The sequence below is a fragment of the Ammodytes marinus genome (assembly GCF_949987685.1).
Source record: "Ammodytes marinus genome assembly, chromosome: 12".
Lineage (NCBI taxonomy): Eukaryota > Metazoa > Chordata > Actinopteri > Uranoscopiformes > Ammodytidae > Ammodytes > Ammodytes marinus.
In genome coordinates, this window is record NC_137216.1 from 4,869,179 (window position 1) to 4,896,426 (window position 27,248).

The 27,248-nt window shown below is 37.6% G+C and overlaps 1 protein-coding gene across 1 annotated transcript in view; it reads right to left on the bottom strand.

The window, feature by feature from the left end:
- Window positions 1-891: 891 nt before the first annotated feature.
- LOC307258446 (mucin-2-like) overlaps window positions 892-27,248 on the bottom strand; it is a gene marked incomplete at both ends in the record, with an annotated part of 28,882 nt that continues 2,525 nt past the window's right edge. The window contains 33 exons of the mRNA XM_080037975.1: window positions 892-1,075; window positions 1,603-1,726; window positions 5,356-5,473; window positions 5,566-5,597; window positions 5,713-5,852; window positions 6,982-7,104; window positions 7,319-7,403; window positions 7,546-7,729; window positions 7,859-8,103; window positions 8,236-8,407; window positions 12,855-13,326; window positions 13,981-14,584; window positions 15,041-15,084; window positions 15,660-15,810; window positions 16,054-16,185; window positions 16,367-16,523; window positions 16,668-16,907; window positions 16,992-17,171; window positions 17,257-17,364; window positions 17,442-17,580; window positions 17,681-17,832; window positions 17,933-18,033; window positions 18,147-18,196; window positions 18,851-19,106; window positions 19,196-19,322; window positions 19,450-19,544; window positions 19,631-19,795; window positions 19,895-20,032; window positions 21,824-22,037; window positions 22,119-22,231; window positions 22,310-22,370; window positions 23,002-23,116; window positions 23,214-23,417. Coding sequence (XP_079894101.1) covers window positions 892-1,075; window positions 1,603-1,726; window positions 5,356-5,473; window positions 5,566-5,597; window positions 5,713-5,852; window positions 6,982-7,104; window positions 7,319-7,403; window positions 7,546-7,729; window positions 7,859-8,103; window positions 8,236-8,407; window positions 12,855-13,326; window positions 13,981-14,584; window positions 15,041-15,084; window positions 15,660-15,810; window positions 16,054-16,185; window positions 16,367-16,523; window positions 16,668-16,907; window positions 16,992-17,171; window positions 17,257-17,364; window positions 17,442-17,580; window positions 17,681-17,832; window positions 17,933-18,033; window positions 18,147-18,196; window positions 18,851-19,106; window positions 19,196-19,322; window positions 19,450-19,544; window positions 19,631-19,795; window positions 19,895-20,032; window positions 21,824-22,037; window positions 22,119-22,231; window positions 22,310-22,370; window positions 23,002-23,116; window positions 23,214-23,417 — 5,425 coding nt within the window. The remainder of the gene's footprint in view (window positions 1,076-1,602; window positions 1,727-5,355; window positions 5,474-5,565; window positions 5,598-5,712; window positions 5,853-6,981; window positions 7,105-7,318; window positions 7,404-7,545; window positions 7,730-7,858; window positions 8,104-8,235; window positions 8,408-12,854; window positions 13,327-13,980; window positions 14,585-15,040; window positions 15,085-15,659; window positions 15,811-16,053; window positions 16,186-16,366; window positions 16,524-16,667; window positions 16,908-16,991; window positions 17,172-17,256; window positions 17,365-17,441; window positions 17,581-17,680; window positions 17,833-17,932; window positions 18,034-18,146; window positions 18,197-18,850; window positions 19,107-19,195; window positions 19,323-19,449; window positions 19,545-19,630; window positions 19,796-19,894; window positions 20,033-21,823; window positions 22,038-22,118; window positions 22,232-22,309; window positions 22,371-23,001; window positions 23,117-23,213; window positions 23,418-27,248) is intronic.

The following is a 27,248-nucleotide window of genomic DNA, read 5'->3' on the forward strand; positions in this document are numbered from 1 at the left end:
TTTTGATGGAAAAGATATGTGTCTACATATTGCAGTAAATACAATTCATTGCTTACTGGATATTGAGAGTACAACTATCATTTAGAGTTCATTATTTGAAGTTGACTCAAAGTCAGTGTATGAACTTGGACTTTATACAGAATGGGATGTAATCCAATAAATGATGATATACTGTAATGAGCAAAACAAGTTTATTGAAATGAAGAACATCAAAACACTTCAAATCAAAGAATTAAAAATCAAGAACATATGATCATCAGGAGACCTAAGAGTTGGAATGACTATTGAAAACATTCAGATTTGCAAAAGTTTCAGACATCAGATGTCAGACAAAGATAGTTTGGATATTTTTTGCACTGTCATTTATATATTCAGTGTTTAAAAAATACATAAGAATGTTGATGTTGCTTTAAATTCAAATCCATGTTTTAAATCTTTCACATTTGACCACAAATCAATCGGTTTTCCCTGTGGCAAAAGGAAGCAAACATTTTGCTGTGATGTATCTGAAGCCATTCTTGTGTCTTTTAATCTCTCAAGTCATTTACAGTAAAAGTAACAGAAACACCCTCTAAGACTGGAAACACCACATCAAACAGTTTGCATGCATAAAGATACAGCCTTTTCAAAAATCTAAAAGTGGTCATATGCAACCTGCCTCTCTAACAATATATGAGAAAGTGACGCCAGAGTACAAATGGCCCATTTTCAGAGGTGTAGAAAGTTTCAGCCTATGTCTGCTGTTCAAAATGTTAAACATCTTTTCCCTTTAAATGTTGAGGCTTGATTTTCTTATATTTTTTGAAAAGGCATTGTTAAAGTTTATATTAGTATATTAGTCAGATTTGTCCTTAAAGTAAGATTTGTTTTCAGTGTTGGCTTTCTAGTTGTTCACATTTCTCCGGGGTGTGTTGGAACACATTCACTGACATGGCAACCACACTGGTCAACTGAAAGGTAGGTGTGCATTATCTTGCTGCCATCAGAGCACATCATCTCCACCTCTTTCTCACTGGTTTTCATTTCTTGACAGCATGTGCATGCATGTGTCATGCGTTTGCTCTCTGCAGAGTACCTGTGAACAGACAATGTTCAATGTAAACAAACATCTTCAAAATGACTCTTCACATGAACTGATCAGGTGGTTTCAGCATGATATACCCTGCATTCTGAATCACATACTCTTTCTTTTTTCTATTCTACATACTACATCCGACGATAAAAATAACCTGGTAAGGATGCAGTAGGCGTACTATTGGGACATACTTTTACTTATTTATTTCATCATAACATTGCGCCTTGATCTTGCCTCTTGCTTCTATATCCGTCGCATCCCTGTTTGTTTTCATATGGAGACTCCGTCGATGCGACGTCACTTCAGGTTCGCACTGGATTATGGGTCAGAATCGCCCAAATAGGATGCTGTTTTCAACACTAACAATCTTGGCCGGGTGTAGTAGACATCCAGGTCTTTCTAACCATCCTAAATCTGGCCTCAAGAATCGGGACATCCTAAATCTTTTTTCTTCCATACTAAATAGTAGAAAGTATGTGATAAGGAACACAGGGTGAGTTTTCAGTACAAATCACGCAGATACTCACACTGAGGAAGAATGTCCACAGGATCCCTCACAGGCAGTGATTTCCACCGGTTCAACAGACTGGCAGTCCTTTGTCTGCAGATGGACGGTGCTTTTTATCATTTGACAGTTGGAAAGAGGAGTACCTGTGAGGAAATAGCATGAACATTTGTTTTATGTTGCTGCAAACACGACACGTAACACAAATGATCATTTCAGTGGGAAACTAAAATAAAGCTATGGTGGAACTTTAGCCTTAGAATTGACACACATGTATTATGGCGATTGGTTTTTAGATTGACCACATATGTTTACAAAATGAGTATAACTCTGCAGCTTTAACATGGCAACATTATTTTCTGTGATTTGTATCACTGTAAATACAATACCTCTCATAGCTTTCTCTTTTCAAAGCATTTTGTTAACTTTGTTTTAAGGTGCTATATGAATACAATTATTATTATTTATTTATTTTCTACTCTGTTGGCAGGACATTTCTTTGATTTATTAATCTGATGAATCCCAAAAATATCAAATTATTAGTCATAATGAAAATAGTTATTAGTTGCATCCATATTATAGTTTGACCTCTTTTGAAAAGTGCCAAGGACGCACTTGTTACTTTTTCAAGTTGTGGATGAATTTATTTTATCGAGTCATACTTACAAGTTTTGCAACAACCATCCATGTTACTTTGTTCAGTTCCCTGTAACATAAACAATATGGATTGTAAAATATACAGATAGACATCACGACAGATACAATGGCACACATGTCACTATCTAAAGATATTATTTCATTATGTACGTATTTGTGTATTTCAGCACATTTTGTGTGTTATATCCCACACATTTCTCCAACTATATACTGTAAATTAACTGATTATATTTATCATCATAGTCAATTTGGAGATAAATGTCTCTCTATGTGGCTTGCAGTGTCCATTTTGGGCTTAATACAATGTCAGTTCATTCAAAAAAAAATTGGGACTAACTATCCTGACTCAAAACTCCCAAAAGAAAAGAAAGGTCAATGCTCCTCTTAAGGCTCGTTACGCATTGCATTAGCCAAAATAGCAAAAACACTCCCATATCCAACTTTATTTCTGACAAATGAGAATTTAGAATCTTGTTTGAGATGCAGTTTGAATGCCAAGTGCAATGCAAGATGTGTCAGAATCAGTTGAGGGTCATTAACTAAGCAATACAACCGCCAGATATAAAAATGTATGCATATTTAAGGGCTGACATATACTCACAGGAATGCAGTTCTTTGGATCAAATTCAGGACATTTGACTTCACTTTTAGTGGTTATGAACTCATCCTTCTCCATTTTGCAATCATACGTGGTACAGTTGTCATTTGGTGGTGACCAAGAATTGGAAGGCTGTCAGAAAAGTAGATGATGTCACTCAGTGTACATAAAACAAATCTGACTTATACCATGATTTAAGGATACACACACAGATGCTGATGATATTTCAACAACACTCTACTTACTTCAATAATGATTGGATAATCAAAGCCTGGGACCTCCACAACACAGCTTATCTTTTTACATATTCCACAACATACCCCGGGTTGTTTTTCATACACATAGCCCTTAAAAAAACAGAACAAACCAATCACTTATTCAGAAAAAAACAGCAAAGACACAAATGCTTTCACTGTCTTTACATACCTCAATTTTTTTTTAAGTGCATGACTAAATACAAGATATGACATGAATACATATTGGTTCGGTATTTTCATTCATTTGTATTAAGCACTGGTAAGTCAACAACTGCATTGAAGAAGGCACTCCTATAATATCAAATCTATCATCATGTGCACATAAATAACAAAGTCTATGCTTCAGCAACTGTAACACACAGCAGAAGTCTTGCAGATTTCTGAAAGTAAAGCATGTGAGTGAGAATTTAAACACGTTAAACATTTTGTACGATATAAAACGTTGCTTGCTTCAAAATTAAATAAGTAAAAACAGCAGAACTCTTAAAGTTTTCATGCATAAGTACCGTTGGACAATCTTCATGACACATCATCATACTACACTGTATGATCTTCAACTTGGTATCTGGATCCTGTTCTCCTGTACACTCGCATTGTTCACATGGGCTTTTGTTGAATCCTTTACCGGGCTGTAAATAACAAAAAGTAAAGTCTGAGCCAAATTCTTTGCAAGGACAACAAAACAAATGTCCCGCTAGTCTGACGACAGGGTGTAAATACAGAAGAATGGTGACCTATGTCTAACTTGAATATTGTTCTTAAGGCTATGTTAAACTTATATCATACTTAATTGAAACAAACAAGTATACTCTTAAAAAAGAACATTTATCATATAGATAGAGTATATTATTCCTTACCTTGTATTCGGTCTCATTGAAGACACAGACGTCTTTCGATACTAGATAAAAACAAATTATAACAAATCTGATCACATTAAAGGCTTATGTAAAGTAAGTATTTCACACAATAAAACCATAATAAATGTAACTGCAGCCTATATGAAAAGCTTACCACACTTGTAAGAGGGGCAGCAAGTGTCATTTGAGACAAGGACCTCCAACTTAAATCCCAGTTCGCAACTTTGTGATTCTGATGAGCATTGGTTTCGATCACATTCTTTTGGTCAGAAGATGAGATAAGAAGTTGAGAAGTGTTGAGAGAGTGATATACCATTAGGACATAAAGCCCAGATTACCATACATTTGTAGATACAGTGACAGAAAAGGAATAACTTAAGTCTCTTAAATGTGAAAAAAATTAAATACATTCAAATACAGAATAATTGACATGAACACAATTGTTCAACGATGGCGAATATATTTCATCATAGACAATAGCTGATACTGACACGTTTGATATACTGTACAATAAAAACAACTCTTTAAATAATTATAATAAATAATAATAAGTATTTTTACATGTTCGATTGAAAGAATATTGACACCGCACTTTCTAATTATCTTTTACTTTGTACAGTGTTGTGTTGATTTTTTTTAGATAGAGAGATAAACGTTTTTATCCTCCAACTGTGACACTGCTGTTATTTAATACAAGAAGCATGTATGTATTTCTGATTTTCATTTTATTTTAGTGCAAATGTAGCTTCTTACTTTGTTGCAGTGTTAAACCAGAGCTGGGTGTTGCTGCTTATACATCAGTACTAAACTAATGACCAATGAAAACTGCAGTGATGTAAATAATGTTTTTACTTCCAAATATGCACATCTGGTGTATGTGTGCCTCTTCTATAAACTGTCATGCATATCTAAATGAAATACTTTCCATAAGTCCTTCTGTTAAAATTGTAAAACCCCAATCAGGGATAACATCTCCAGGTTACACTCAGGTCCCAGTTTATTAGGGACAGTACACCTAACTTAAACTAATGCATGTTAATTTTTTGTTGAAACTGTTTTAGAGAAGTGTTTTTGCAACTGTATAATCATGTTACAGGCTGAAGCTCCTAGCGCTGTTGAATTCTATTGGGTTAATCAGTTGACAGTTGCTAATATTACCAGGGGTAGCACCACACACTGCAGTTGTATTAAACTGTGCTAGTTTTAGGTGTGCCTGGTGTATTTGATTACCTGTTTTCACAAGATGAGTAGTTATCGTCATGATGAGTGAACTGAGCTTTGTGTGTGCAATAATACCTGTCTGTTAAAACATTATTTCGGCAGATGTACGTAGGTGTGTTATTTGAATCACTTACCACATGTCTGTCTCTCACAGCAGTTCTGTGTGCGGTTAACCAACACCATACCTTCCTCATTGCAGGTTACTGCTTCTTGTGTGGGACATGCAATAGGCTCACACTGAACACTCAGAGTTTCCTCATCACAAGAACACTGCTGACAGTCACCCTCCCAAGTGTCACCTATCTGTATGAGCAGGAATGATGTACCGAGTTAATGTTGTAACAGCAATGAATCCACAGTGATAATAATAATTTGTCATGCATTGAAGAATTTACCTGTTTAGGTTGGCCGTCAGGTCCAGTGCAGCCTTAAACAATACAAAACAATAAGTTTAACTTTGCAGCAATCCAATCCCAAGAAATATGGATTTTCTTCACAACAGTTAGGGTTAGGATTTTCTTCACATCAGAAAATGTACTTACAGGCGGAGACACAGACGTCGGACTTTGGACTGAACAAAATCATCCCCTCTGGGCAGTAACATCCCTCTGAGAATTTGCTACAAACTTCGTTGTTCTTGGCATTTTCTCCCTGGCATTGTCGTACTTCATTTTCATCATATCTACATATGAAGACAATATACACACATAGACACATTCATTTGACCATTTCACAATTATTGGCATGACTCACGGTTCGGCAGTCTCTCCTTCTCCTATGTGTGTTTTCCCTTGTCTGTCTCTCCTCTTTGTGTTCCATGTGTCTACCTCCCTGTTGGCATGTGGGCGTGGCGGCACTCCTGGGCAGACTGCTCCAGGTGTGGATCGTTGGATAATTAGACCTCGCTACTTAAGCCTGTGGACTCCTGTCGTTCAGCGCCAGAGTATACTACGTACCAGAGCGGTAACTACCCGAGACCAGGATATCTTGTTTGTTGTCTGCCTCCAGTTGGAGTTTGTTCTAACTCTGCTCCTCTTCTCTTCCGTGCCAGTTGCCTCCGCTGTTCACCGTACCTGCTCGCCTGCCTGCGGGTTTTCCGGATATCCACTTGCCTCTGCTCGCCACGCCATTCGGCCGTCCTGTGTCCTGCCAGCCTGCCTCAAATAAACTTTGTTCTAACTGACTACATGGGTTCTGTTCTGCTTTTGGGTCCAATCTCAAGCTACCACAACAATTATTTCAGATATAATAAAATTATGAACTACACGTACAATACAATGCAGACAAGTATTGTATTTCAAAGCCATGCTAGTAGCCTGATTCTAGACATCGCATTGTTGGTCTGCTCGTCCAAGGTGATATATCACAATACCTATTTGATTGATTAACATCTCATTTTGACATTCATGTTACCCACAGTTGGCTCCTAATTACTTTGGTTATCTTTTGAATTTCCCTCTAGCTCAACCATGCAGCCTTAGAAAAGCTTCTCTGAGCTGCTAGCATGTTTTATCCTCTTTTTGTCTTACAAGCTGCTGACATCATTTCATTTAGGAAATTGTTAATAGGAACAGCGATTACCTTGAATTGCAAGTTGGTGCAACAGGTTTTCCACAAGGCTGGTACACTTTATCTTCTGGACATTCATATTCTACAATAAGAAAAAGTGGATTTAAACACCAATAATCTGAAAAAGAGTAATGTGGACATCTAAAAAATAACAGTTTTTTTTCTACAAAAACAAAACCCTCCTACCACACTCTCCCTTTGTAGAATTCCTCCAGGTTACACAGATAGATGATTCTGCACACGTCATAGCGTATGCCTCCAGACTGGTACAACCAGTGGTGGCATTTGACATGTGGCAAATATCAAATTTACAGGCCTCATAAAAGGGTTCTGGGTCGATCTCTTTGTGACATTCCTCAAAAGCCCTTGATGTACATATCAAAAGGAAAGCTGTTAATCCAAATTATATTCCAGAAAATAAATGACATATTGTGGTCATGTTTATTCTTAAATTCTTACTTGCTCTTTATAATTTCACAAAGTTCAGTGTTGCAGGGATGTTGTGAAGGTGTTGGACTTGTTGGTGTTGGAGTGGGTTTCGCCGTCCCACAATATGGCTTTTTCTTATCATTTACCAACCAATAATGTCCCATCTCAGTGCATGAGGGATGAATCTCGCCATTTGGTAATCTGCAGTCATTTTTGCTGTTATTGTCACAGTAACCTGGAAGGGAAAGTGAATATTAAAAATGACAGATATTACAACCCATGTCTTACCACATTTTATTTATCTTCATGAACATCACATGCAGCCTTATCTGCTATTAATCACGTTTATTCAAACAGCAAATTGATAATCATCTTACCACAGTGTCCCTCTGTATTGCTGTGGAAAAGGGAAAATGGCAATTCAACGCTGAATAACATCCCTCCGAAGGACACAACTGCATGGATTTCTGGGATCGTCATAATCAGCCAGATGCCTCGGTTTGTTATGGTGAAGTCCTTATTAGAGTAGGTCAGCGATACATGCTTGCTGTTGATGTAAACCTAAACATTTCCAGCATTGTTTTAGGTGAAATATTGTTCATCATCTTTATCAAAATATCATTTAAGTATATATCAAGTGAAATAAATCAAATGTAGGCAGTTTAGGCACTTCGTCATGGCAAAAATTACCTTGTTCACGGTTATGGGGACTCTGTCCTGTGTAAGAATAACTTCGTAGTCTTTGTAATACACAATCAAGGCTTTTGCACAGGTCACCTTTCCAGTGGCATCACAATTTTCATTGTCAATGATAATCTTAAAATTGTGTCGAGGAATGATCTCTTTGACCAGGACATAGGTGCAGTTTTCTTGGAAGCTGTAATATTTGCCATCAAATGTCAAGTAATGAGGATCTCCCCAGCCAGAGCAAACACCTGCAAATATGACATTGTGTCATTGAGTGTTACATCAAGAAATAATTCTAGGCTATATATTGCAGTTTGCCTTTATGTGAAGCAGTCTTCAGGTGTTGCGTGAATGTGTTATTCTAATTTGATTTTACTTACATTTGCATTCATAAGTGAAACAACAGCCACCTTGATCATAAACCTTAGTTGGTCTTTGCTTATTTTCACATACAGGCATGGTGACTGGCTCACATGACACATATTCTCTTGATTCTTTTCCATTCTCACATGTCGATGTGATGCACTTGTCTGGACTCCAGGACTCACCTTCCTATCAAGGGAAAGGTAGTGCTTTAGGTGGTTTACTACAAGTCAATTAAATATTATGATTGAGCTCTATGAGCACATATGGACAACATACAGTATACCTATAATTCAGGAAACATGAAAACATGTACTTCAATAGAAGGTTAAGTTGAAATACAGTATGGGGCTCAGGTTTGTATTATAAATCTGATATAGGATTTGAAATGCTTTAATAGTTGTGGTTTTGAGATTATCTGTAGATTGTTGAGATAGGCAAGAATATTGCAACTTTTTCATTGTACATATCTTGTTCTTAGGAGAATGTGAAATGTATATTTCTTGTTTTCGTAGGGAAAAGTATGATATTTTTAATAAGACAGGCAAGGTAACAAGTGACCTTTAATATTAAGGTAGAATCACTAAAAGTGTTGTATTCAAGTTTTTATCCTGAAATATATACATAATTGTGAATTCCTAAGGCCTCTCTGAAAAGGCATGCCTGGGCTTGTCCTGGGACAGGTCAGGGGTGAGAGAGATAAGGGGGGCAGTGGGTCCTTGAGCTGGACACACACACACCCTCATCTTCCCCCCACCCTCTCCCCTCCTAATACACACACCCACTCTCTCTGTCTGCAGACTATTTAAGGCCAGGGTTTTGAGCAAGAAAGACTGCTGGTTTTTGGGGAAGTTTTGACTGTTCCACTTTTTTGTTCTTTTAGCATGGACGAAAGACTTAGAAGAAAAACTCGAAAGAAACACTCTGAATCTTTTTGAGTGCAAAATACTTAGAAAAATTTAGTCAGTTATTTTTTCTTTTCAAGAAGGGGAAGAGGCTCGGAACCAATTCTTCCTTTTCTATTCTGAGAAGTTTGGTAAGGGACCATTTGGGTGATTGATAGTAACTAATTGATGAACCAGGTTGTAAAAAAGCATCGAGTTGAGGTTTTAAAACTGTTGAACCAACTTTTCCTGATTGTTGGGTCGCAAAATCAACCTTGTCATAGCATTTGAAGATATTCAAATATATATGACATGGTTGAAAGCTCGGCCAACACCCAGAACCATTAAAGTTGTGTAGACAGTGGACAAACTTTTATACTTGATAGCACTCCAAATAGGATCTCTTGTGGATCAACCAAAAAAACTGTTGAACCAACTTTTCCTGATTGTTGGGTCGCAAAATCAACCTTGTCATAGCATTTGAAGATATTCAAATATATATGACATGGTTGAAAGCTCGGCCAACACCCAGAACTATTAAAGTTGTGTAGACAGTGGACAAACTTTTATACTTGATAGCACTCCAAATAGGATCTCTTGTGGATCAACCAAATAAACTGTTGGAACAACTTAACTTGACTATTTGTGTTGCAAAATCACCATTGTTATAAAAATTTGAAGGAATTCAAGTTTGTATAACTTTGGTTGAAAGCTCGGCCATCTAGTCAAGGATTTAAAAGTTGGCAGACAGTGGAGCTTTGAAAAACCTGAAGATGAGAATACTCCTGATCTCTTGTGGATTGAAAATTGGAGAACTCATGAGCTAAATTCAATGTGAACAAAAGACATACAACACATAAGTTAAGTATTATACTTCTCTACATATATTAACCACATTAATGGGAGTGTAGGTACTTATTTTCCTTCCTTTCATTTTATTTTATCTTTACTTTCTATATTGTGAACGTATAATCTTTTTATATTGGTTACATAAAAGTTCTTGAAAACGTTATAAATCTTTGGCCTGAATTTTTAGTTTAGTGTTGGGAACAAGGACCTAATTAGGGTTTTTCTTTAAAGAGATCGCGGCGCCTCTGAGGTAAGCAATTCAAACCTACACTACGGCTACACTACTGATAACAAAGAATACACATCCCATAAACACACTCCTTGAATTAGGAGGGAATTGCATTTATCTATTGGCCTAAGCTCATCCAGGTGTATGAACTTAGTGAGGATTTAACGGTAGTCTTTTGAAGCTAGGGGTAAATGTGAGGTATTCATCCACCAGAATAATTAAAACCCTATTATCTAATCTCCTCCTTTCTAAAAACTTATCAAGGATAAAGGTCTGAAATCTGGACTTAACCTAGGATAAAATTAGAAGTGACAATTATAAGGGTCATTAGGGGATCAACACAGGGGGAGATCTGGAGATAGGCAGGGGTCAAAGGGTAACATGCTTTAAAACCAGAGCCTTTAAGGTAATATATGGTGTGAAGGTTTTTGGTGAAAAGTAAAACCTTTTGGGAATTGTGTAAATCGGCTTTTGGTCTTTTTTTGCCATATAAAAGTGCAGGGGTCGATAAACACATACACTTTATAGTGGAACAGGTTTAAACAAGGAACAAATGAACTTGGCAGGCTATATTTACATGAAAACATCCTGATATTAATTTAGGGGTGTTTAATCTGGTGAAGGGAATACCGGCATAATCATTAAGATACACTTAGAAATGTTATTACCCTGTAAAATAATTTATTTATGGCGTTATTTCTTGTTTATTCCTTTGTTTATGTAGGAATATCTCTGCCTTTCATTCATGTATAAGTAATATATAAGTCATTAGATAATGATAAACCACTTATTTACAAAACAGTAGTATATATTTGTAGATGATTAATAAGTGATATGTTAACATAGTATAAATGTAATGTTAGTCATCTATAAAGCTTTAAGTAAATCATGAAAGCATGGAAACAAAAACAGTTAGATTAAAATCCAGTGGGTCTTTAGTGGGCAGGACATAATGGCAGGATACTTCATTTAAGGTGATCTGTTCCTAGTACATTTTTATGTAAAAAAATAAAGTCAAATACCTCTCTAGGTGGTGTGAGATATGAGCAGTCTTTGTGGGGCTTCTTTGTGGTAGTAGCTGTTGTTGCGTCAATTTGGGTTGTTGAGCCAGAGCCAGTTGTGGTGGAGGCAGGAGTGGAGGCAGGAGTTGTTGGAGAAGTAGACTGACATGGTCTAGCCAACTTCTCAACACTGCATGTCAAATTGCAATATGCAGTGAAACACCAGCCTGATCCATCAGTCTTATTGTACATGAAAGTACCTATATGAAAATGAAACCAAGGCAAATAGATACAAGTGAATAAATGAAAAACAAAACAAAAGCCAGGGTTACCAGGTTAAGTCGCCACACATTATTTTCTAAATGGACTTAAATGTAAAGTCAAAGTCGGGATCAGACCTACATTGACCATACAATATCATAAATATTTTGTGGATAAATATGTTCAATATGCCACATTCTTTGGCCACAGCATGTACTTTTCAGAAGCCATATACTGATACATATCAATTTGCAACAATGTTTCCAAAAGGATTTCAAAGGGAATGGAAGCAAAATGAATCAAGATTTGATCTCTGAGCATAAAGACCTTACAATGTTCGGTTGCATTGTAAGGACATGTCTAATTGTCCATTGCTTACCTGGAGGAAACATTTCTTCCATGTACTTGCAGAAACATAACGTTGTTCTACTTGGTGTTGAAGACTGAAGAGTTGAAGGTGTTGCAGTCGAAACAGTTTCCATTGTTGTCCCCTTTGTGGTTGCCTTTTCTGTTATCACCAATGTTGTGGGGTTTTCTGTGACTGTTGTGGATTCAGGGAATGTTGTTGTGGGGTTTTCTGTGATGGTTGTTGTTGTTGTTGTTGTTGTTGTTGTAGTACTCAATACATGGGATCCTGTTGGCGCAGCTGTTGTGGCCACTGTATTTGTAACAACCTCAGGGGTTGCTGTTGTGATGGGTATTGTAGTTTTTGTAACAGCAGTAGTAGTGGTCTTCCCTGTTGTTGCTGAAGTGGTGGATTCTATTGTGTTTTCTGTTGTTGTGGGGGGTATTTCTGTGGTTGTGGTGACAGTGGTAGACGTCTCTTTAACTGTTGTAGATTCGAGAGTTGTGGTGGTGCTGGGTTTGACTGTTGTTCCTGAGGTACTGGGCTTTTCTGTGACTGTTGTTGTGGGATTTTCTGTGGTGGTTGTTGTTGTTGTGCTCTTGATGGATTCTTCAGTGGTTGGGTTTGTCTCTGGTGTTCCTGTGGTAGTGGCAGATGTTGTAGTAGTGGCTGTAGTGGAGCTTGGTGTTGATGGTGTACAAGGGGTAACCATGCAGCATTTGATTCGTATTTCATAGTCAAGACAAACAGGAGGGTCACTTTGGTCTTTGTTATGACAGATCAGTCCATCCATTAGGTTGCAAGTCTGTATTTGACCTAAGTCATTCAAAGATATATTCTTGTACTGTGTTGCTCTACACTCTATTTCCGTAGGATTTTGGCAAACACTAAAGTTTTCAATGGGTTCATAATCTCCACCATCTGACGTCACGGTAGGATAATGCTTGCTCAACCAATCTGTCCACTGACAAACAACGTAGCCACAAGGTGTTGTTGTTGTTGGTGGTGCTGTTGTCGTTGTTGTTGTTGTTGTTGTTGTGGGGGGTATTTCTGTGGTTGTGGTGACAGTGGTAGACGTCTCTTCAACTGTTGTAGATTCAAGAGTTGTGGTGGTGCTGGGTTCGACTGTTGTTCCTGAGGTACTGGGCTTTTCTGTGGTTGTTGCTGTAGTACTGGATTTCTCTGTGACTGTTGTGGATTCAGGGACTGTTGTTGTGGGGTTTTCTGTGGTTGTGGTGACAGTGGTAGACGTCTCTTTAACTGTTGTAGATTTGAGAGTTGTGGTGGTGCTGGGTTCAACTGTTGTTCCTGAGGTACTGGGCTTTTCTGTGGTTGTTGCTGTAGTACTGGGTTTCTCTGAGACTGTTGTGGATTCAGAGACTGTTGTTCCTGGGGTACTGGGCTTCTCTGTGACTGTTGTTGTGGGATTTTCTGTGGTGGTTGTTGTTGTTGTGGTCTTGATGGATTCTTCAGTGGTTGGGTTTGTCTCTGGTGTTCCTGTGGTAGTGGCAGATGTTGTAGTAGTGGCTGTAGTGGAGCTTGGTGTTGATGGTGTACAAGGGGTAACCATGCAGCATTTGATTCGTATTTCATAGTCAAGACAAACAGGAGGGTCACTTTGGTCTTTGTTATGACAGATCAGTCCATCCATTAGGTTGCAAGTCTGTATTTGACCTAAGTCATTCAAAGATATATCCTTGTACTGTGTTGCTCTACACTCTATTTCCGTAGGATTTTGGCAAACACTTAAGTTTTCAATGGGTTCATAATCTCCACCATCTGACGTCACGGTAGGATAATGCTTGCTCAACCAATCTGTCCACTGACAAACAACGTAGCCACAAGGTGTTGTTGTTGTTGGTGGTGCTGTTGTCGTTGTTGTTGTTGTTGTTGTTGTTGTTGTTGTGGGGGGTATTTCTGTGGTTGTGGTGACAGTGGTAGACGTCTCTTCAACTGTTGTAGATTCAAGAGTTGTGTTGGTGCTGGGTTTGACTGTTGTTCCTGAGGTACTGGGCTTTTCTGTGGTTGTTGCTGTAGTACTGGGTTTCTCTGTGACTGTTGTGGATTCAGGGACTGTTGTTGTGGGGTTTTCTGTGGTGGTGGTTGTTGTTGTTGTGGGTTTTTCTGTGGTGGTTGTTGTTGTTGTTGTTGTTGTGGGGGGTATTGCTCTGGTTGTGGTGACAGTGGTAGACGTCTCTGTGACTGTTGTAGATTCCAGAGTTGTGGTGGTGCTGGGTGTGAAGGTTGTTGCTGAGTTACTGGGCTTTTCTGTGACTGTTGTGGATTCACGGAATGTTGTTGTGGGGTTTTCTGTGGTGGTTGTTGTTGTTGTTGTTGTTGTAGTATTCAATACATGGGATCCTGTTGGCGCAGCTGTTGTGGCCACTGTATTTGTAACAACCTCAGGGGTTGCTGTTGTGATGGGTATTGTAGTTGTTGTAACAGCAGTAATAGTGGTCTTCCCTGTTGTTGATGAAGTGGTGGATTCCATTGTGTTTTCTGTTGTTGTGGGAAGAACGTCTGTGGTTGTGGTGACAGTGGTAGACGTCTCTTCAACTGTTGTAGATTTGAGAGTTGTGGTGGTGCTGGGTTTGACTGTTGTTCCTGAGGTACTGGGCTTTTCTGTGGTGGTTCCTGTGGTACTGGGTTTCTCTGTGACTGTTGTGGATTCAGGGACTGTTGTTGTGGGGGGTATTTCTGTGGTTGTGGTGACAGTGGTAGACGTCTCTTTAACTGTTGTTGTTTCAATAGCTGTGGTGGTGCTCTGTTTTTCTGTGGTTCTTGTTGTTGTTGTTTCTATGATTATTAAGACAAATAAAATTATCAGATTATTATCAGGTTATATCAAACCAATAAGAAATCTTCCAAACCTCAGGTCTGCATTTTAAGTCTCTTACCACTTGTTGTAAAAGTAAAGGGTGTGGTTGATGAGTGTGTTGGATTCTGGGTAGTTGTTGGTGATGTCTGGGTTGTTGGTGTATAACAATCATAGGTGATTCTATTAATAATTCCATCCTTTCCACAATCAGCATCTATACAGGTTCCATCCCCATCATGAGTCGTATAGACTGTTTCTCCATATTCGTATACATGACCATTATGTAAGCATTTGCAATCTGCAGAAAAAAGAATATCTTAATGCACGATTCTTAGTTTTTCAACAGTTTGTCACTGAGAAAACGATCAAAAATACAGATTGATGGTTTAACTAACATAAATCAAACACAGGATTATTCAGAAAAAAAAACTCACCATGGGCATTGTAGCTGCACTCCACGTTTGTTGAAGAACATTTACTGAAAGGTAAGTGAAAGACGGACATTTTAAATACAGTGTTTAATTAAATAATGTACAATTTTTGATGTTGGAGCGTGTCAAGTTATGTTCTTGACTTTGGCCGTAAGATATCTTCACAACTACGCCATAATTGGAGGAGAAACGCAGTGCAAGTTGTGAAGATAAAGATGAGTTGAGAGCTCTGCGCACTTGTGTTCCATAACATTTTGGCCACAAGATTTGTAAAAGACACCCCTACATAAACCACTTGTATTCATGTTCCACCCCCTTTTCTACTTTTATTCAACATTCTTTAACTAGCGATATGTGATCATGAGAGCAAATAATATGGTATTGCACTGATGGTCTCATTTGCTGTACATGTAATTCATGATCATCCGAGGAAAAATAAGACTGTTTCAGAAATATTTCAAAGTTCCTCGTAGCACCTTGAACTTTATGAATATGATTAGGCCGGCTCATGATGCAAATCCCGTTATAATATAACTTCATTTTATTGAGATAATATTTGTATTCTACGTAACCGTTAACTTTTACACCAAGTGTAGAATAAGTAAGATTGAAAGTTTCCTACCAATTGTAACAGTTTTCATTTGAAGGCATGTCTTCCCCTTCTTGATAATGCTTCCCTTCGTCATCATAGCAACCACATTCAATCTGTGACACACACTTCATAGTACTGTCTTCCATATAAGGTCGTTCAGGTGGACATCTTGGATAGCAGCCTTGAAAAGATAAATGTCGCTGTAAGTTACAAACCAAATAAGTACAGACATAAAGTCTAGCCTAAACCACGTGTGAATCTCTGAATGGCGAAAGTGAACAAGGTAAAAGTAAATTAAATGACAGTAAGCACAATTATGCTTGACCATTGGGCTTAAAGAGAAAGCATTGCATGGCGACTCAACTCTACCTGAATATTTATAACACTTAAAGTACATACAACATAACTTTCATGTAATTTATACCTTCTAATGCTGGAATTTGCTGACTGTAGCACTTTCCTGAGGGATTCCTGCAAGTCTTCATGCATGGTTTTCCACATGGCTCATAGTGCCATTCACATGGTCCATCACGGTCGTAAAAACTACAGAATACAGCTAATGAAACAGGAAAATAACATAACAAGATACAAAAAACAAAATTACTAAATCATGTATACAATTTTCATAACAAATGAGTAGAAGTTAATTTTTCACATTTCATATTACATAGGACATGGTGATAATGACATTGTATTTTTTTTTTATCTCCTCGCACAAACACAAGTAAAACACTCACGGCAGACTGAGGGAGATCTCCATTTCACGCAGGATCCAGCCTTATTACAGGCTGCTGCGTAGGCGGCTACAGCCGAGCAGAAACAGTCACAATCTCCTCCTGTATTGCAGGCACATGTGTCTTTCACACAGGCATCATGATAGTTTTGGGGATCCACCTTTTTGGAACAAAATCATTGTAATTGAAAACAGAGTACATTCTGATTGCCAATTATACAAAGTCATTGCATACATAGTTTACTACTAACAAGGACTGTGTTTGCGATTACATGCCATGTGGCATTGCTTGGAAGTTTTCTTACCTTCGAATGGCATTTTTCAAATACTTCACTCTTGATAATGTTGCAGTGTTTCAATGCCCATGCCTGCCTGTGGGAGTACAGAATGCAGGGATTCTTTGGTGCGACAGCATTAGGGCAAGTAGGTGAGACTTTCCAGCTGTTTCCAAACTCATGGGCTTCAACCACAACGTCTTTGCTTCTGGTGGTGTAATCGTTCTTGATATTCCCATCAAAATTCCCACACAGACCACAGACTTTTCCCTGTAATTACATGAGATCTAGTTAATTTGTCAAGTGGTAAACCTATTCACATTAACCTACACACCTGTATATCTGCTCACTCACCTTGAATGTGGGACTGAGTTTGATCATGAGTGTTGTCTTCTTATTCCAAATTAGAACAACACCATTCTCGGCCTCAATCACAACATACAGACCTATAGAGTGCATCTTATAGGGTATTTCCTGCCCATTGTCTTGTTTGATAACATGGACATTTTCCTCCGAAAGAATAATTTCATGGTTCTGAAAGAAAAATAAACATGGTCATTTGTAATCTTGCAAGTTTTTTTTAAACAATATGTGACATGCATATCATAATGTAATGTACCCCCAAGTAGAACTTTATATTAGTGGAGCAGATGCTTTCAGTTGATGAACATGGAATGTTCTCAGTCAAGACTCTGAAGCTGCCATTGTTACTTTCTCCACAGTAATCCTGCAAGAAACTGACGTCAGTATTACAAGACTGACATTTGACAGATAACAAAGACTAAGGATACATTTGTGCCGTACCTGAGCGAAGACGTAGCCACATTCACCATTAAAAGAGAATTTCTTTTCATCAAAAGTGATGTAATGTCCTTCTCCGTATATGATACAGGTTCCATCGCAGTTACGGTTTGTACAGTCCCATGTTCGGCCTTTGCAAGTGCTTTGATTTGAAGAAATAGAGTAATGTCAATATATATATCCTCAATTTAAAAGAAACTGAACTGACCCTACATTAGTGTGGACAGGATAAAAGGGCTCACCAGGTATTACAGTCCACAGTGGTAGTCTGTCCAGGATTATAAAATTCTCCATTATATTCGCAGGGACAGTTCTCTTCCTCAACACAGCCTCCTTTATCGTCTGACATCAGGCCCGCAGGACATACACAGCCGGAGGTACAGTGACTATTGATCTAAACAGCAATAATGCATTTAACATGTCATCCTTTTGGTTTAGTATACATACTGTATGTAGAATACCTTTCAACAGACATGAACCTTTCTCAATCTTACGCATTCTGTGTTCAGTGTCTTGCAGCTTTTTTGGCACTCGGATCCCTGGTCACCTGGCTTTGCGCTTGAGCAGTTGAAGAAAACCATTGGCTCGGTGCATGCTGATGACAATGATAGTGTGTTACAAAGGATACCACTGTATGCTGCTTATATTGCTAATACTTTGCTGTGCTATGAAAGGAATTCTATGACGAGCTGAGTGCTTTCTACCTACATGTAGTCACGTGACTTCCTTTACAGTCTAGTTTTCCGCTGCGGCAGACGCTGAAATGCATAGACAGAGGGGTTGATAAATGTTGACAATGGGAGAATTTTCTAGTTTATTATTTCAAGTTTTCGACAAATGCCTTTGCTTAAACAAAAACAATCTAGGACAGGGTTACCAAACTGGCATATAGGCTTTAGATTGTCATTTTAGTTAATCTTGTATCCATCAGTATTTCTTTCAATGTAGAATAAAGTTGCAGGGAGCTGGAAACTATGTTAGGCCATAGAGAGCAAAAATCACTTGTCACCTTACTGGTCACTGGTCTATAACATATGCAAACAGACAATCACATTTTTGTTTGCAGTTTTGTGATTCCAATCCACCATACACTGTTTAGTGGATGTGGGGACACAAAAAACATACAAACAAAAGGGTCTATTTGATGTAATTAAATGAAAATTAAAATAAAAAAAGTGCAAAGGGAATTTAAAAATCATTAAAATAAGCATTTTAATAATGCAATAAGCATTGCAACGAAAATATAGGAACATTAAATCCATAACATAATTGCCTTATACTGTATTACCAAAAGAGCTATTTGCATTTGCTTAGAGACAGCTCACCAGTACACGCATGGAAATCCCCAAAAATAAATCTGTAGAAGAAAGATTTGTATGCTCTCATCTTATTAGAAATACTGAAATACTCACCAATTTTGTCCGTCAACCATGCAGGATTGCCCAGGGTGCACCAAGGTGTCTCTCACGTGACAGGGGCAATGAGAAGCTGGCACACACTGTCCATCCTCATTTAGGTAAGTTCCGTCAGCACAACCACAGCCATCGAGCGGCGTAAATTTAACTTCACATGTTGAGTCTGACTGACTAAGAGAGCGGCAAGTGCGACCACAGCTTGTCATTTGGTAGCCATAAACAAGAGTAGGAGGGCAGCCAGTCGTGTATTTCACTTTGAAAGGAGGTTTGCTTAGTATAAGATTAAAATAAATAAATACAGACTTTATTAATTTCACATTTGATAGTTTGGGTGTAACTTACGGCACGTTGTGTCCCTCCATCCCTCCAGTAAGACACCTTCAGCGGCACATGCGTGGGCATAGGAAGATAAGGCTGCACACATGCACTCCTCACTGTTTTCACAGGCGCAGGTGTCATAAATGCAAAACTGCATAAAGAGGCAGGAAAAAGCTATATCAATAGTTTAAATGTGCCATTGTTAAGTGAAATAATAAAAATGCAGAAATACACAAATTCATTAAACTGCCTATAGAAGAAGAACAAACTCTGCTTACAGCTTCGTAGTCTTCAGGGTTTATATCAGAATGACACTGGGCAAAAACCCCATTTGGGTCTGACAGCAAGGAGCACCAGTGTTTGGCATAGTTTTCTAGAAAAACCAATAAACATGTTTCATACTGACATAGTGTTGTTAGGAACGATATTAATAAATGGAGTATGATTTACGATACCTACCCCTGTCTACGCTCAACATGCAGGGGTCCCTAAGATTGTTTGTCACATCAGGGCAGTTTGTTTTGGTCTTCCATGTGTTGGCAAATATCCCAGCCGTTCCCTCAATCAATCCATTTGAGGTCCTGAAGTCATCAGCTTCCACATCATTAAAATCTCCACAGAGACCTGTTTGAAGAAAATGACGTTGACTTTACACTTCACTCCAATAATCATCACATCATAATTCAAACTATAGTTAAAAAGTTGTAAGAATTAAAATCACACCTTGGAGATTTCCCTTATTTGAAACATTGGCTATAATGTAGACCTGCATAATGGGTGTGTGCTGAATCTCAAGACGAAGCCCATAGTTTGTTTGCACTATAGTGAAGAAAGTTGATGGCTTGAAGACAGCAACGCTATCTGCAAGGGGAAATCCATTTTTAAACAATGAGATGTTTTAATTTAAGTAAACTTTATGTAAAAATATGTCTTGAGTTCATAGTACAATGAACACAATAAAAAAACACTCACTAACCATCAAAAATAGGCAGGTGAGAAACCATTTGGTTATAGATAACCTGTCCGCTGGCTTGAACTACAATCGTCTAAAGTGGGAAAAATGACACTGTGACTGTTAAAAAGTTCAGGTTAAATATCTACACACTGCCATACAGATATGAAAAAGGAAATGTCTATAAATTATATACTGTAATTTTACCTTATGGTCAGGCAGTAGTACAGTGACTGCACCCAGGCAAGTCAATTCATCAGATTTTTCACAATTGACCAGGTCACCAAGGACACTGAATTTGCCAGTGTTGTGCTAAAATCAAAAATATAAAATGAAAAAATGTTCAGGAATTGTATTTTCTTTTTTAGATTAATGAATTAATTTAAGTTGCCTCACCTTGGAGAGAACATAAGAGCATTTTCCATGGAAAGTATATGTGTTATCATCAAAGGTGGAGACGTGGGAGCCCCCCACAACAGAGCAGGTACCAGGGCAGTCTAAATCCTCACAGTTCCACAGGCCCTTGTTGCAGGTGCTGTCAACAAAGTTCAGTTAGTTCAACTGGACACACCAACTCAAATATAGATGTGGTTTACTATAAACATTACAGTGAAGATAGTAAAGGGATTACCATGTTTTACATGGCTTTGAGAAAGATTCCCCTGGTTTGTATGCCTTGCTATTGTGTATGCAGGAGCACTGGTCAACAGCAATACACCCACTCTCATTAATGTCGTCGAATACAGTCCCTTGAGAAAAACATAAAGACATGATTAATCTTTGGCCAATGGTAAACTGCTCTACAATGCAAACCCTGAAGGAGCGTGTTTTGCGATATACTTTTTACCACCTATTTTACTTAATGTCACAGCCCAAAATGTGCACTGGCTGTTTCAACTGTTTTACCCTGGGTTTCCCTTTCTCCACTTGTCTCCTGTGTTCTCCTGTCTCTCTCTCTCTGTATTTTTCTTCAGCCTTTTGTATTGTGTATTCAAGTTGATTTTGCTCATGTTTCTTTCTGCTCTTCACTAACCCTGTGTCAACCTGTGCTCTAGTATAATCGCTTGCATCTAGTTTTTACTTGTGCCCCGCCATGCCTAACTAACATTTTACAGAACAGAATTAATTATATTAATGTAATTTTAGCATATGTTTAAGGGATGTCAAAGCCAACTCCATCTCCTTCCATAGTGAAACCCAAACTGAATAATTAAGGCTAAACACCTTTGGATTTGACTGTGCATCGCCAGAAAACTTTCACTCTTTGCAGCTAACTGATAGCAGCCAAGGCTACTTACAATGATGCATCACAACAGTGCAAAGAGGAGCGTCAAGAGAGCAAGGACAAATCAAATGAATGTGATAATCTCCCTATATTAACATGAAGTAAAGCATTTAGTATTTGCGGGTAACAACAAACCAAAATACAAATTATAACTTCATCATCTCTTTTGGTTTTGAAATCAGAAAACTTACCAGATGGACAGAAGCATCCATCTACGCAGTGTTCATCACACACTTGGCTCCTCTGGGAGTCGCTGCAGGTGTCAACACAGGGACTACCACATTCCTTATATTCCTTGTTGAAAAGGCATGTTTGGCCTATTCAACACATGTCATTTTATTTTTAGAAACACTGATTCTGATATAAATACAGTGAAAATGCACAAACATGTAAATGTTTTGATTGCTGTTCTCACCACAGATATCTTCGGTCTTCCATTCTTGGGGTTTCCCGCCTAAATAAGCACACTGACGGGAGTACTCTGTTATGGTTTTACAAAGGCATGAAGAACTGCTGCTGTTACAGTTGCACATGTCCTTCTCACATGCTTCGATATACTTGTCAGTATCAAGCAGGTCTTGGCAGCTGAGGAATGCAGTTCCTGAGAGCAGCTCCTCACAGAGACTTGTCTGTTGATCAAAGTATATGATTTATTTAAATTGTACCTAAATGTCATATCAATTATTTAAAGCAAATCCATTTTGTCATACCTGCTTTGCACAGGTTGTTGTTGCGGTAGAGGACATGTCTTCACATTCTTCATTAAGATCGCTGACTTTCCACATCTCCCCAACATCTTCAGGAGTCATTGAAATCCCTGTTTCTAGAGGCAAAAGAAGTGTTTAGCAAATGTGAAGACACATTTTATAGTTTGTTTTAATCTTACTTTTTATGTATTTACCTGTGGTGAAGTCAGCACACAGACCACAGGTCTCATTCTTGAATTTTGCATCCAGCTCAACCTTAAAATCAGGTGAAAAACGACATTTGAATAAGGTGCAGAAAAGGAATATTTTACAGAACATTGCAGAAGATTGCCTTTTTTCTCCATTATATCAGAATAGAATGAAAAGTTCTAACTTTTACATAATCATTTCGCTAAACTACAATAACAGATGAAAACCATGTGATTGGGATAGAGAAAGCAGACCTTATGTGGAGAATGTTGTGACAACTACTGTTTCTCAAAAATGACATGGACAGTTTGTCATGCTCCTAGTTTCACTAATAGCCTTCCTGAGGACAGGAGACATGTTTACCTGTTTTAACAGCAACCTAAGAACTAGATTTTGTTTTGCCTTTTTTAATAATAAATATTGTCTTTAAGTGATTGAGGACTTGAAAATCGACCATTTTTAATCTGTGCAAAATGCCTTATTAAGAGCACCCTGGGCACTTCTAACATTGGTAAAATGTATCTTACTATAAACACGATCTCACAAAAATATGTTAAGTTTAGCTAAGAAGTGATCGAAATCAGCCATGTATAAATGTAGCAGTACAACTTAATATATTTTTTTAATAGATCAGGTTCTGTGCTGATCTAAGATGTATACAATCAGGTATGATATGGAGCACAATGATAAAACATACCGAAAATGAGTCTTCTTCATTCCATTTCATGACCAAACCCAGCTTAGCCTCTATCTTCACATAGGAGCAACCTCTTGCGATTGAAATGCCCGACTGGCTAAATGGTAGAGTAACACTATAGGAGACAAAAAAATCATCACAGTAACACGATATGACATTAAAGTCCGTAAAACCAATGGTAATGACATGTCATACTATCAAAACAGACTCACAGTTCCTCATTGAACCTGACGGAAGTCCCAGCTAATTCCACATCGACTCCTTCCAGGTTCATAGTTATCTTCTTTATGGTAGTGACCCCATCTATCTGTTGCCGTTTGATCAGAATGGAAAAACTCTCAAGGCTGCTCTTGCATTGGGACGCAAGGATGTAGTTGCAAGTGGAAGGAAGTTGGAAGAAGTCTCCGTTGAACGTCCTAAAATGAGAGTCTCCCCATGTGCTGCAGAACTGGTTGTTTGTTGAGATTTTCACTTCCTCACTCTTATCTTTCTCCCCACTCTTATTTTTCTTCTCTTTCTCATCACTCTTATCTTTCTCCCCACTCTTATTTTTCTTCTCTTTCTCATCACTCTTATCTTTCTCCCCACTCTTATTTTTCTTCTCTTTCTCATCACTCTTATCTTTCTCCCCACTCTTATTTTTCTTCTCTTTCTCCTCACTCTTATCTTTCTTCTCTTTCTCATCACTCTTATCTTTCTCCCCACTCTTATTTTTCTTCTCTTTCTCCTCACTCTTATTTTTCTTCTCTTTCTCCTCACTCTTATCTTTCTTCTCTTTCTCATCACTCTTCTCTTTCTCATCACTCTTATCTTTCTCCCCACTCTTATTTTTCTTCTCTTTCTCCTCACTCTTATTTTTCTTCTCTTTCTCATCACTCTTATCTTTCTCCTCACTCTTATCTTTCTTTTCTTTCTCCTCACTCTTATCTTTCTCCTCACTCTTATTTTTCTTCTCTTTCTCATCACTCTTATCTTTCTCATCACTCTTATCTTTCTCCCCACTCTTATTTTTCTTCTCTTTCTCCTCACTCTTATTTTTCTTCTCTTTCTCATCACTCTTATCTTTCTCCTCACTCTTATCTTTCTTCTCTTTCTCATCACTCTTATCTTTCTCCCCACTCTTATTTTTCTTCTCTTTCTCCTCACTCTTATTTTTCATCTCTTTCTCCTCACTCTTATCTTTCTCCCCACTCTTATTTTTCTTCTCTTTCTCCTCACTCTTATTTTTCATATCTTTCTCCTCACTCTTATCTTTCTTCTCTTTCTCATCACTCTTCTCTTTCTCCCCACTCTTATTTTTCATCACTTTCTCCTCACTCTTATTTTTCTTTTCTTTCTCCTCACTCTTATTTTTCTTCTCTTTCTCATCACTCTTATTTTTCTTCTCTTTCTCATCACTCTTATCTTTCTCCCCACTCTTATTTTTCTTTTCTTTCTCCTCACTCTTATTTTTCATCTCTTTCTCATCACTCTTCTCTTTCTCCCCACTCTTATCTTTCTTCATTTTCTCATCACTCTTATTTTTCTTGTCTTTCTCCTCACTCTTATTTTTCTTCTCTTTCTCATCACTCTTATCTTTCTCCTCACTCTTATTTTTCTTTTCTTTCTCCTCACTCTTATCTTTCTCCCCACTCTTATTTTTCTTCTCTTTCTCATCACTCTTATCTTTCTCCTCACTCTTATTTTTCTTTTCTTTCTCCTCACTCTTATCTTTCTTCTCTTTCTCATCACTCTTATCTTTCTCCCCACTCTTATTTTTCATCTCTTTCTCCTCACTCTTATTTTTCTTCTCTTTCTCCCCACTCTTATCTTTCTCCTCCCTCTTATTTTTCTTCTCTTTCTCCTCACTCTTATCTTTCTTCTCTTTCTCATCACTCTTATCTTTCTCCCCACTCTTATTTTTCTTTTCTTTCTCCTCACTCTTATTTTTCTTCTTTTTCTCCCCACTTTTATCTTTCTTCATTTTCTCATCACTCTTTTCATTCTCCCCACTCTTATTTTTCTTCTCTTTCTCCTCACTCTTATTTTTCTTCTCTTTCTCCTCACTCTTATCTTTCTTCTCTTTCTCATCACTCATATCTTTCTCCTCACTCTTATTTTTCTTCTCTTTCTCATCACTCTTATCTTTCTCCCCACTCTTATTTTTCTTCTCTTTCTCCTCACTCTTATTTTTCTTTTCTTTCTCCTCACTCTTATCTTTCTCCCCACTCTTATTTTTCTTCTCTTTCTCATCACTCTTATCTTTCTTCTCTTTCTCATCACTCTTATCTTTCTCCCCACTCTTATTTTTCATCTCTTTCTCCTCACTCTTATTTTTTTTCTCTTTCTCCCCACTCTTCTCTTTCTCCTCACTCTTATTTTTCTTCTCTTTCTCCTCACTCTTATTTTTCTTTTCTTTCTCCTCACTCTTATCTTTCTCCCCACTCTTATTTTTCTTCTCTTTCTCATCACTCTTATCTTTCTCCTCACTCTTATTTTTCTTCTCTTTCTCCTCACTCTTATTTTTCTTTTCTTTCTCCTCACTCTTATCTTTCTCCCCACTCTTATTTTTCTTCTCTTTCTCATCACTCTTATCATTCTCCCCACTCTTATTTTTCATCTCTTTCTCCTCACTCTTATTTTTCTTCTCTTTCTCCTCACTCTTATTTTTCTTCTCTTTCTCATCACTCTTATCTTTCTCCTCACTCTTATTTTTCTTCTCTTTCTCATCACTCTTATTTTTCTTCTCTTTCTCATCACTCTTATCTTTCTCCCCACTCTTATTTTTCTTTTCTTTCTCCTCACTCTTATTTTTCATCTCTTTCTCATCACTCTTATCTTTCTCCCCACTCTTATTTTTCTTTTCTTTCTCCTCACTCTTATTTTTCTTCTCTTTCTCCCCACTCTTATCTTTCTTCATTTTCTCATCACTCTTATTTTTCTTGTCTTTCTCCTCACTCTTATTTTTCTTCTCTTTCTCATCACTCTTATCTTTCTCCTCACTCTTATTTTTCTTTTCTTTCTCCTCACTCTTATCTTTCTCCTCACTCTTATTTTTCTTCTCTTTCTCATCACTCTTATCTTTCTCCTCACTCTTATTTTTCTTTTCTTTCTCCTCACTCTTATCTTTCTTCTCTTTCTCATCACTCTTATCTTTCTCCCCACTCTTATTTTTCATCTCTTTCTCCTCACTCTTATTTTTCTTCTCTTTCTCCCCACTCTTATCTTTCTCCTCCCTCTTATTTTTCTTCTCTTTCTCCTCACTCTTATCTTTCTTCTCTTTCTCATCACTCTTATCTTTCTCCCCACTCTTATTTTTCTTTTCTTTCTCCTCACTCTTATTTTTCTTCTCTTTCTCCCCACTCTTATCTTTCTTCATTTTCTCATCACTCTTTTCATTCTCCCCACTCTTATTTTTCTTCTCTTTCTCCTCACTCTTATTTTTCTTCTCTTTCTCCTCACTCTTATCTTTCTTCTCTTTCTCATCACTCATATCTTTCTCCTCACTCTTATTTTTCTTCTCTTTCTCATCACTCTTATCTTTCTCCCCACTCTTATTTTTCTTCTCTTTCTCCCCACTCTTATTTTTCTTTTCTTTCTCCTCACTCTTATTTTTCTTCTCTTTCTCATCACTCTTATCTTTCTCCCCACTCTTATTTTTCTTCTCTTTCTCCTCACTCTTATTTTTCTTTTCTTTCTCCTCACTCTTATCTTTCTCCCCACTCTTATTTTTCTTCTCTTTCTCATCACTCTTATCTTTCTTCTCTTTCTCATCACTCTTATCTTTCTCCCCACTCTTATTTTTCATCTCTTTCTCCTCACTCTTATTTTTCTTCTCTTTCTCCCCACTCTTATCTTTCTCCCCACTCTTATTTTTCATCTCTTTCTCCTCACTCTTATTTTTCTTCTCTTTCTCCCCACTCTTATCTTTCTCCTCACTCTTATTTTTCTTCTCTTTCTCCTCACTCTTATCTTTCTTCTCTTTCTCCTCACTCTTATTTTTCTTTTCTTTCTCCTCACTCTTATTTTTCTTCTCTTTCTCCCCACTCTTATCTTTCTTCATTTTCTCATCACTCTTTTCATTCTCCCCACTCTTATTTTTCTTCTCTTTCTCCTCACTCTTATTTTTCTTCTCTTTCTCCTCACTCTTATCTTTCTTCTCTTTCTCATCACTCATATCTTTCTCCTCACTCTTATTTTTCTTCTCTTTCTCCCCACTCTTATTTTTCTTCTCTTTCTCCCCACTCTTATTTTTCTTTTCTTTCTCC